At 33.6% G+C, this 11821-nt stretch overlaps 1 protein-coding gene across 1 annotated transcript; it reads left to right on the top strand.

Moving 5' to 3' along the window:
• The first annotated feature begins 1704 nt into the window (after nucleotides 1-1704).
• LOC778872 lies at nucleotides 1705-11602 on the top strand. The gene is given in 23 exon segments (XM_018811245.2): nucleotides 1705-1722; nucleotides 1927-2227; nucleotides 2403-2488; nucleotides 2622-2679; nucleotides 2857-3011; nucleotides 3262-3564; nucleotides 4082-4139; nucleotides 4213-4250; nucleotides 4421-4520; nucleotides 4858-4981; nucleotides 5284-5354; nucleotides 5727-5870; nucleotides 6695-6785; nucleotides 6873-6944; nucleotides 7338-7471; nucleotides 7830-7936; nucleotides 8270-8467; nucleotides 8893-8937; nucleotides 8939-9141; nucleotides 9621-9744; nucleotides 10040-10180; nucleotides 10355-10564; nucleotides 10965-11602. Coding segments are annotated over 23 exon segments (3294 nt in total). The 3' UTR covers nucleotides 11478-11602.
• The last annotated feature ends 219 nt before the right edge of the window (nucleotides 11603-11821 follow it).

Genomic DNA, 11821 nt, shown 5'->3' with positions numbered 1-11821 from the left:
CTAATACCAACGGCGGAATAAATCAAAGTCGTAGTAACACAGGTATTTCTATGGCTCTGGTATAAATGAATGTAATTTTGTTATCTCGTTTGGTAGGCAACGACAGTCGTTAAATTCATTGATCCATTCATGTATGTACAGATCAGTGGTAATAATACAACGCTGATAATACACATTTCGTGCTCGCATATGAATTTCAAATCACAACGTTACATTCAGTTTATCCTAAAAAATAAATAGCCATGTAATTTTGCGCGTGCAGGCTACTAAAACCAAACGTCCCAGAAGTATAATAAAAAAACTTGTTCTGATATTGTACAATTATGATGTCCCAGAAAGTCAGGTATACCGATAAAGGGGTGTTCATGAAATATTATATACTGATTCCTACAACCCACATTTTTACTGACTACAAGCAACCTAATGCAGCTGAACAACTCAAACCATGGAGTTATATCAAAACCTGTAGCCACCAGTTCCTTAATTATCCGTGCATCGGGTTTTTGTTACTTTTTTATCGTTTAAAACCGCGCTTGAGATTTTTTATAGTCGAATGTATTGAGTAAAATTAGTCTCCGCCAGTGGGCGCGATGCAAAAACTGTTGAGAACTGTGAACTTCCCAAGGGCACTCAGTCGTTTGACTTTTTGCAAATGGTTCAATGGTTATGAGCACATACATAGTTTATGACCGCATGAAACATCGCGACCGGCATTTAACCATTGGGTGGAAGCTTTGTGTGTTGAAAGGTGGTTGTGACCTTTAGACTCCTTATAATGAGCGTGAACTGCCCCAGCTTCTTACAAGCACGCAGCTTTCGGCAGTGTTAACGTGACTGCAATGCAACAAGAAGTTTAATTATAATGATACACAGTGTTGTATGAAACCTGTTCAAATGTACCACGCCACAGGCCACAGAAATAATAGGGTGCCTGAGGTAGTGGTCAGAAGGTTGCTAGGCTTACAGGGAGATTTTGTTAGGAGATTTCCTATCTGCGCAATGGTTCTGTCTGTGAGACACAGTAGGCCTTTTTTCGCTCCACACCCAAGCACTGCGCAGGCGCGCACTTTCGTGAGGCCAGGCTATACATTCTTATTGGTTGCTCTCTGTATGACGTCATCGTTTTGTCGGAACTGGCCAATGAGAGCAATGTGTTCGGTCGCGTCACCAGTCACGTGAAAGGAAACAGACGCCATTATGTTGTGTTGGGGCATACAGCAAGTCAAAGGCTGCGCAAAGTGGGCAGGCATTTGGGTTCATAAAATTAATATATTGTATCTACGTTGAAAAATTATTGAAGCGAGACAGGTTGCGCACGTGCTTTCATTATTGTAAACAAACACGAAAGATGCAATTGTAGTGCAGTAGCCTACGACGACCCTACGTCAAGTACGATATCAATGCATTATTTGTAAAATGGTATTGTTGTACCTAGTACCAAGGCTTACTGCCTAAGTTTTAAAGGCACGACTACAAAGTCTATCTTAAGACATTGTCGATATTTGCGCGTTACGGTAAGGATATAGACAGCGCTAATTAGCATACGATATTTCGCGCGTTTATTATCTTACTTGGTATTGTCGTATACGTAATTTGATCTCTCTAATTTTGTAGTCCCCGTAATCGTTATTCAGACAAATTTACTAATTAATTGACGATTTAAAATACGGGAATATAAAATTAAAAATACAGAAATAACTATTAATGCCGCTAATGCAAAGTGTAGGTGTTATACATGGTGCAATTAAAAAGTTGGTCATACGTATTTTTCCATACGTTTTTCTTAACTCTATATCATATAGACGTTTTTACCATAGTTTACACACTTTTTGTTGGTTTTATTTAATATTTTTTACATATGCATATGATATTATGTACATATATTTATATAATTTGTTTCATTAAACTGTTGATTTGGTGTTACAGTGCCTATGCTATGTTGTATACATTTGTCATGTAGGCATGCCTTCCTGTTCTGTCCCATTTTGTGTAAAGTACGGTGAACTTAAGAAGGATACTGCGACATTACATCGCTTTCCACAAGATAAAGAGTTTGCTAAATTGTGGTTGAAAAACATAAACAATCCTACATTGACAGTGAACTCTTGGAACAGAGTTAAAACCCTGTACATTTGCAGCAAGCATTTTACACCAAAGGACTTCATGAAAGTAAAGGCTGATTTATCTGGTGATGCAAATAAAAAGGAAAAGATAGTATTGAAGCCAGGTATACTATCTTTGAAAAAGAGCCCTGATAATAATCATTCATGAACATGCCTATATAATGCAGCCATATACTCCATAGTCGTGGTAGTGATCAGTGATCACTTTATGTATTGGCAAGTATTGCTGTATTTTATTTACTTTTGTATAGTGTACTTACCAATCATTCTGGTTTTCAGATGCCGTTCCCACTATATTTGAATACCCACCAAAGAGATATGAAATGAGAACAAGAAATAAAAACCCAGAGCAAAAGATTGAGCAGGTCAGCAGTTACATTGGATATTTTTTAGCATTTATATTGAAATTAGGTTGCCTAAGTTTATATATTAAACTCATATATATATATATATAAGCACTTGGTACTATAGTTGTTAATATCACCATTTTAAATACAGGAAGAACAGACAAGCGATAAGAAGGAGAAAGAAAATTCAAAAAGTTTACGCTCTAAAGGTGTGTAATGCCGTGTTAGTATTTACTAAAGAAATATGTAAAATAAATTTGGTGTTTTGTTTAAGAGTGCGTAATACAATAGCTATAGACATATTGTATATATTGTTATGGTATATGCCAAAAAGGATATCGTTGTATAAAACATGACATAATATATTTGTGTATTTGTTTTTACAGCAGCAAGTAAAGTTGTTCAAATTCAACCGAAACTTAATGTAGGCACGAGCAGTCCAAATGGAACTGTTCAATTGAAACCTAAAAGTGATCATTTCACTATCATACCAAGAAATCTACAGACTTCTAACATTCAGAATAAATTTTCCAACCTAAAGGTAAGTTAACTAAAAACCTTTGCTTTTTGGGTAATGTTTGCTTTAATGTTACATAGATTGGTTTTTGGTTTTTACCCACAGTTTTTTTTTAATTACAACTCAGTATGAACTACTCTGATCTTTGCTAATGCATTCAAATAGATAAAAAAACACGTTATGTATTAAAAAATTCTTTGTATTAAAATTCTGTATTAAAAAATTCTTCTTTTTTTATAAAAATGCTTGCTCTAATCTTTCACATTTTTGTCAGTCACTTCAGGTGAATTTAAAAAACAACAAAATGATCGGCCAAGTTAGTGGACCTGTGCTTGTCAAACTGCTAAACAACAACACTCCAACTGGAATAAAGGATTCAAAGTATATTCCAGTAATCCAACAGTCCTCAACAAGTACCACCTCTTCCAAGAATAGCATTCCTATACAGCTAAGCAACCCCATTCAAGTCACAAGGCAGAATGCAATCTCAATTAAACCAAGCTCTGCCAACTCTATGATGAAAATGCATTCACCCTCTCAGGTTGTTATCAACAGTGGTCCTGTTGTGTTTTCAAAGGTAGCTAGCAACAAGTCATGACTATTTTAAAGCAATAAAAAGTAATTATATTCTTTAATTATCAAAAAAATAAAGTAATGCGAAAATAGAGTCTTGTACATAAACACCTCTTAATATTTTTATTGCAATAAAAAGTAATTGTATTCTTTTATTATTTAAAAAGATATAAAAGTAATGAAAAATGTTGTTGGTACTTTGAACAATCTGTGTCCTGTACATAAACTTTTTTTTAATATGTTTACTGTACCATTAGGCACTACCATGAAGTGCTTCAGATTTTTAACTTGCTCTTGACCATAAGCATAAAATTAGGCACACCATTTTGATTTTTAAACTAGGGGTAAACATTATCAGGTGTTTTAGCATCCTGTTTTATAAACAAACCAACTTTTACACAAAGTTCACAACACTAGCTAAAAATGCCACAAAGAACTTTGAATTCTACAACATAAAAAAACTCCTAAATGCAAGTTTTTTTACTTTGTTTGATTTTACAAAATATTTCTTTAATTGCCAGGAACTACACGCAGCACCCAAATCTATAAAACCCAGTTCAACCCCAGTTTACATCTCAGGTATAAACACTCACTTATATTTTGGTAAAACATTTAATCTAATTTTATTCTAAACTTCCTTTTTTATTTCCAGCTGCACAAAAACGTTCTCCAGACACATGCTCAAATGTGGTAAGCCAATTACACACTTGTGTTTTTTTTGTATACATTGTCTATTTACTTTTTCTACCATAAAAGATTTTTATTTTTAAAGTCCTATTTTTTAGTTCTAAAGACCTGTTTTTTATTTCATTTTTTATAGTCGTAGGTAATATTATTTATGCTGATTCTCGTTTTTTTAGGTTACAAGCAACAGCTTAAATAATTGCAGCATTCAAATTGTTCCAATCAAGCCAGTGACCGTCACACACGCTCCAAGTAAAACAACACCAAGTATAACATGTACGAACAACCTAGCCGTTTTAAACATATTTAAAAATGTATATATATATTTATTTTGGTGGGGGTTTTAAATTTTATACAAATCTCCCAAGACTTTGCAGTTTCACGTATAGTTGTAAAACATAAGAAACCTTATTGATCAATGTGGTTAATACAATACTTTAGCTATACTTGTTTGTTTGAACATATGACAGTATATTCAATGTTTAGGTTTAAAACTGGATTGTGAAATATGAACCACCCCTGTTTTGAAAGTTCCCAGAACAATTGGTAATCTATTCTATACAGTCACATAATGTTTAAATATCTTTATTTTTGTTTCCAATTTTTACAATAGCATCACATAGACCAGCAAACTCTGTGAGTTTTGGTCGTGCTCCTCGTGTGGTCGCAAAGAAGTTCCATGATTCCTATGGCAAGCATGGTTCACTCACTGTGTGCATTAGGGCAGCACTTTCTGTGTAAGTTCCATTTCTATGTACAATATTATTATTCCAGCAGTAAACTAATATCTGCAATATCTGTGTTAAATTTACTTTTAGAATAGCTTGAAAAGTAACTTTTCTTGCACAAAGTACCATATATATATATATATATAATGTTTTTATTTAAAGCAGTGTTGTCCTATGATATATCTTACCGCTTGTCACAATGTTTAGTGTAACTTTAAACAGGTGTCTGGGAATTCATTTTTTCGATTTCCTATTAAGTCGTTTTTATTAAGGTAAATTACTCAGTGTTAGTTTTAACATCCTATTCACAGAGCACCGAAACTGCAGCGAAAATATAAATTCATCAAAATGAATCCTGCATCTGTGGAGTGCATCCTAGTAGGTAATTACATTTTTTCATCATATTTACAAAATTTGTGTTGCATACATAGGCATCTAACTATTTAAAAGTCAAGGTACCTGTAAGTTTTAAAACATAAAAAGCATTTTTTCTTTTTATTGAAACATTTTTCACATTATAAGCTTTTATTTTGGAAATAGACTAATCATTGCACAATCACCACTGTATAGTGTTTATTGTAAAACATGTTTTTAAATTGGACTATTAAAGGAGTATTTGTACTGGGCACTCTGATTTATTTCCTGGGTATATACGCATATTTTGCATACCCATGTTAGGCGCCTATGATTGCAGGCTATTGCTATAATATGTGTTAACAAAAAAATTTATAGTTTATTCATATTTTTACCGAAGGTGTGCCTTCAGAACGTGATTCTAAATCTGAGCTACAAAAGGAATTAGCCAATCTGGATAAATATGTGAGGGAAAATCATCTGAAAAGTCGTGCTTCCGCTATAGAGGAATTGTTGTTTTCCGACCCAACCCCTATTCCTAATGGTGAGCCCTTCTATGACAATTTAAAGTCAAAGTAGAACCAGGGATGCACATTACAGAATAATTAGGTAGTCTAGGATATCCTAGAATACTTTATTTCGAATCTAGAATTCCGAATCTAGAATTTCGAATCTTTTTATATTTATAGGAAAAATGAATTTTACCAACATAAGTCAGTTTATAGACTCTTTTACAGAGCCTTGTTGGATCATGAGCTGTAAAATGATCAAAAATTGTACTATTGGGTAGTTCTTGCGTCATGAAACGTATAGCAGGCCATAAATAGACGTTGCGTAACGTATACTCTCGAAAGTCCCACAATAGCAAAAATATTTTTTTTCAAAATTATTAACACTCAAAAATTGTTAATATATTATATGAGATGACGTCATTAAACAGAATACCGAATCCCGTAATTAGATTCGAATCTCACAGATTCAAAATTCTGTAATGTACATCCCTAAGTAGAACCGACATTTTCACTATTAACTTCAAATTAAAAAAAATTATCTAACCAAAATTTTAAACTTTAGCTTAGGCAAATTGTTTTATCATTTTTTTTTGCCAAATTTAACTGTGTGGCTTTGACATTATTAGCTTTATGCTTAAAATATCATTTCTATTCTATATGGGTGAGTTACCTAGGATTTAGGCCAGATTTATCTCATTACCTCAACACACAGGACGCTTATATAACTAAAAGTATGAATGTCCTTCATGTGTGAAGGTGGTAAAATTTCTGGTAAAAATTTGCTTCTGGTAAAAATTTACATAAAATGTATTTTGATAAATTGATTCGTGGTTATCTTGTACTGTTATTCATTTAGCTGTGACATTGCCCCCCAAAAAAGAAAATGAAACTGTAGAAAAATCCCCAAAGAAGGATAAACCAGGTTTAAAAAACAGCGCCATGCTTAGGTAAGATCTATTCACATGCAGTAATTCTATGTAAGTTTAAAATATATTAAATAACTATCTGATGTATAGAAATATGTTACGTAGCAGCAAAAAGAACGCAACTTCTGACAAGGAGCTGGATAACAAAGATGACACAGATGGTCAGAAATCGGTTACCGGGTAAGAAAATGCAAAAATTATATCTATATTTACAAGTATTCTACTTAATATGGGTGAGGTCCTTTTCAGAGGACCTAGGTTTTGTGATTTTAGCCCAAAAATTGTAAAAAAATCTGTTTTGGTTTTTGGACATTAACGAGTTTTTGTCATAATGTATATCTGATGCACCTCTTTTGATAACAGGGTACTATTTAAACAAATTGTATTTCATATAGGGTAAATGTGCATGAAGTTGACCTTAATAGGACGACAGAAGTTTACATTTCGGCTGCTTAAAAATATGTTTTATTTGATTTCTTATAAATAATAATTTAAGTTATGTTTCATTACGGCTATTTTAAGTTATGTTTTAGTTAAATACTTTACAAACATGAAATATTCTTAAAATTGCAGACACGTGTGTAAGACTTGTAAATGTAGACTTAATTCGAAAAGTTCATTTAATCGTCACTGTCAATCTGTACAACATCGCATGATGCTCGCAGCACAACGAGCGCTGCAGGGAAAAGCTCCAAGCCTTGTGCAACGTAAGTGGAAAGATTGAAACATGTTTGAAGCCATCTTTAAAATTTTAACAAACTCAGATGTGACATTTCTAAAATGCAGTTAATATGCATTGTTGTCAAACTTAGGGAACTATAGTGAATAATGTGTGAATAAAGTATGCAATGGTGAATAAAGTATGCAATATACTTTGGCTCTGCTGGTTTTTATAGCTATCAAACAGCAAAAAAAATGTTTTAAACATAAAACTGAGATCCTAAAATATATTATGGTACATTGTCACCCGTATTTCATGAATTAGGTTGACATGTTACCCCAGGCACCATTAACTTTACAACTATGCAGGTTTAAGATTTGTTTAAAACTAAATCGATGTTTCAGATGCTAAGAATAAGGCGATTGGTTCCAAACAAAGCAAAGCTTCCACTTCTAATTTATTCAAAGCCGCATCTGATAGCTCAGCGTTGATTTATCGCTCCTTTAAATCTGTAAGTTCCTTTGTCACATAAGTTTTTTTTGATTGTTTTTTTCTGTTTTTTTCACAATAAAAACAAGTTTGAATATAAGAAAAGTAGTGCTAATTAGTTTTGTTATATTGGTATGATCTATAAAAAATGAAAAAAATTTATTTTTCGTTAATTGATTTATCATATCTATAAATGGAAAATTTGTGTGTACTACAGTATTTTTTTCACATGTTTAACATTTTGGAAGAAAGAGCAAAACAATATTTTTTAAAAAGAACAAAGAAAGTTATTACATATATATATAGATATAGGTTTTGTAAAGAAATATTTTTTTTAAATCGGAAATTTTTTTAGGTAAAAGGTGGTGATGGGGTCAAGGTTTACAAATGTTTTTTCTGCCTTCAATGCATCTCTGGTTCGGTGCCGTTTCTCCATCACATCTGGCAACACTGTATAACTCATAAGCGGTGCTGTAGTTGGTGCGGGACTAAATTTAGATCAGCCGCTGCCATGAAAACTCATATTCTTACCATTGTGTGCTCGAAAGAAAAGGTAAATTGTTTATTGGATGAATACCACCTATATATCTGTGAATTGGGGCAAGTTAAAGTTAAAGGTATAAAACAGGTATCTAATTTCATAAGTCTGCTTGTAGGTCACAATGTAGAAAATTTGTAAGTAATTTTGGCGGTAAAATACATATGCTGTTGCGTTGGACTTGTAGTGCATATGTAGATTCTTATCTGTGGAAAAGTTAAGTCTGGACATATTGCAATTAGCAAGTAAAATGACAAATTGGACAAATAAATTGGTAAAAAAAGGGGGGAGGGTTACAGTAGAAATAGGAAGGGGTTAGGCCCATTTTAATTTTTGCCTTCGTCGCAAATCAGGCCGCAACACCTTTAAACTTGTTTATTGCGCTAGCTTCTCTGTTTGTGGTTGTTTTCTTTATATGAACCAGTCAAAACTTTCTTAAGGTTGAGCTAATAAGGAACAAGAGGCATCTTAGATTGGTGCCCAAGAAAGACTCATGAAAACACTTCTACATCTTCCTGGATATCGCGACGATACACTGGAGTGATCCCTGATTATTACAAACCATTTGAAACAAAGGTGCAAGGAGGAAAGTCGAAATGGTTCTCGTGCAACTTCTGTACGTTTATTGGACTCGAGTTATCTTCTATTGTACACCATGCGCGGCAACATATTGGTGATTATCCATTTCGGTAAGTTCGCTTCTTAATTTCCTTACAATTGAGACGAATTGACTCCATATTTTTAATAATATTTTCAATCCCGTTTATTTTAGCCAAATTTTTGAATAATTTTGGTAAGACAAATTTTAAACATTATTTAAGACACATTTAAATCAAAAGTTGTTTTGCACTTTTCCAACTCTTTTTAGTTGATTTTGAATTTTTGTGACATTTAGTTAACTTTGCCAGAAATTGGGACCAGAATGGTTTCTAATTTTTTGCACCAGTTAACTTTCGCTATCTACTTAAATACTCGTTTCTTCTAGAATGGTTACTTTGTTATTACTGAGTGGATTTTAAAACTAAGTTAACGCCAATGCCATATATTCATACTGTGGTTTAAATGGTCATTTTTCATTTAAATAATGAAATATATTTTTTCATTCCTAATATTATTTATGTGTTGTTTTTTTGGGGTCAGTGTTTATGTATTTAATTCTTTCGGACAGATGTTCAGAATGTGTTTTCGGTTCTGTGTGCAAAACCAGGTTGGTGAATCATCAGTCTATGTCAGGGCACCATGGCTTCTATTACGTGAGGAGGTCAACTGGTATCAGTGAAGAAGAAATTAAGGTAAATAGGCCAAACTTTGCACTATAGATGTCGGTGCTGTGGTAGAGTGGTTGGTGTGCCATCTCAAACTCAGAGGTAAGGGGTTCCAGGCTCGTCGTTGCTGTTACTGGCGGCGAATTTGTTTTTAGATGAGACACTAAACAACAATTGCTCCAACCCAGTGGTCACTAATAGGTTGTGCAAATTATCAGCCAAACATAAAAAAAAACTGAAAAATAATCACCCACAAACTAACATACATGGTAACTCGTAAGCTGGCATGAGGTATATGATTATAATGAATATTTTAACACAGGAATTGGAGAAGATGATTGCAAGTGGATTGTTGAAGTTCAATGCAAAGGGTTGGGTGGACAGTATGGTTCGTGATAAACCAACAGATATACCTGCTTCCATGTATAAAATAGATCCCTATCTATCTGAAACCAAACAAAAGGTACTGCAAAGCTGTTTTCTATTATATTCGGTGTAAAGAAATTTTTTTAATTAAAAAAAATACAACCGGAAATTTTTTTAAATAGTCTTGGCAAATTTGAGTAAAGTAGTTCTTTGGCTATGTTGTTTTAAATTTTTTTTAAATGTTTTTTTTTCAATTTCGTTTTTTTTTTAGAAACTGAGCCCATTGAAAGTCCCAAGTGACCCCAAACCTTCCAAAAACAAAACCATTGAATTAGAACGAACTGAAGAAGATCCGTGGATGTTTTGCAAGTCGTGTAACACTGGTTTCCTGGATCGTGAAACCTACGAGATGCATTCTCAAGGTTGTAATGGGAATGATATCAATACAGGGGATTGTTCATGGACAACTAATACAGAAGAGGTAATTGTCTATTTGAAGTACTGTTATAAAATAAGTTGTCTCTAAATTTGGGTTTTTGAAAAGTAGAGTTGTATGTCTGCAATAATTTGAAGACAATTTTTTTCAATTTTTTGGGGTTAAATAAACTTTTTTTAAATTTTGTGTTTTGGGAGGACCTTTTTGGTGTTCTTGGGGAAACTTTTGAATGTATAAATGAAAGTTTGGAATCTACAAGATTCTACTGTTTAAGATCTTTTGCCTTTAACAAACATAGTTGGCTATAAAGACAGCAGTAATTAGGAAATATGATGTATACGTAGCTTTTAAATGCTACTTCATTTTAAGTTTTGGAAATCTCTCTTATTTTCGCTTGTTGCTAACTATACTGTGTTTCTTGTATGTAAATGTCTGTTCCCTACAGAAGCAAGATTGTGTGCTTATCGACAACGAGGAAGAAATGGATTCACCAGAAGTTTCTCCCGGACCTCTATCCGATGATGAGGAAGAGATCAAAGGTTTCAATGAAGTTCCATCCATCCAAGAAACTTTGAGTCAGCTTTCCTCGTCAGCTTCAAAGAGTAACTTTAATAAATTATCCAATAAGAAAACACTGGACAGCTTGTTTCACTTGACCCCTTCAAGCAGTAGCCCTATCAGCTCTAGCAGTAATATTGAAAAAACGGTGCAATCCCTAACACTAAAGAACCAACATAAGTTGCTTGTTATTTCAAGTGAAACTAAACCTTCTTCAAGCGTGGCTCCTGCCGTTGTAAGTGGCGTGGAGCCGTGCTCAGTTGGCAGAAGGTCACGCCAGAAACAGAAGCCGCAGAAATTGTTGCGGCCTGTTGAGAGAAGCGTTGATATTCCAAGCACTAGCAAAGCAATTATAGATCAATCTATGTATTGTCCCGAACCTATGGACACCTCAATGTGATTGTGCATATGGGAAGTTTTTGTTTTACTTGTTTTTCCTCTACCTTTGTTTTGCTTTTTCTTGCTATGTAAGGCATGTTGCCTCCGAATTCTATTTTCTAAATAAACTGCCGGGATTTCTCATCATTTCTCCAGCTTTCTCGTCTTGAGGTTTGTAACCAGTGAGCATGTAAGTAATAGTTCTAATAAACTCAGTGTGTTTCTATAATACTAGACATGAGGTAGGAGGTATAAACATGCTAAAATGTCGTTGAACGAATTTATTGGCAAAAGTGCTGTTTAAACATTGAATTGGCCGTTTTAGTTGCTGAAAAAAGGACTAATTTGAAACTGAAAATCAGCATT

Source organism: Ciona intestinalis, chromosome 3 (assembly GCF_000224145.3).
Source record: "Ciona intestinalis chromosome 3, KH, whole genome shotgun sequence".
In the NCBI taxonomy this organism is placed as follows: domain Eukaryota; kingdom Metazoa; phylum Chordata; class Ascidiacea; order Phlebobranchia; family Cionidae; genus Ciona; species Ciona intestinalis.
The sequence above is the reverse complement of the archived record's forward strand: the minus strand, read 5'-3'. Positions and strand labels throughout refer to the sequence as shown.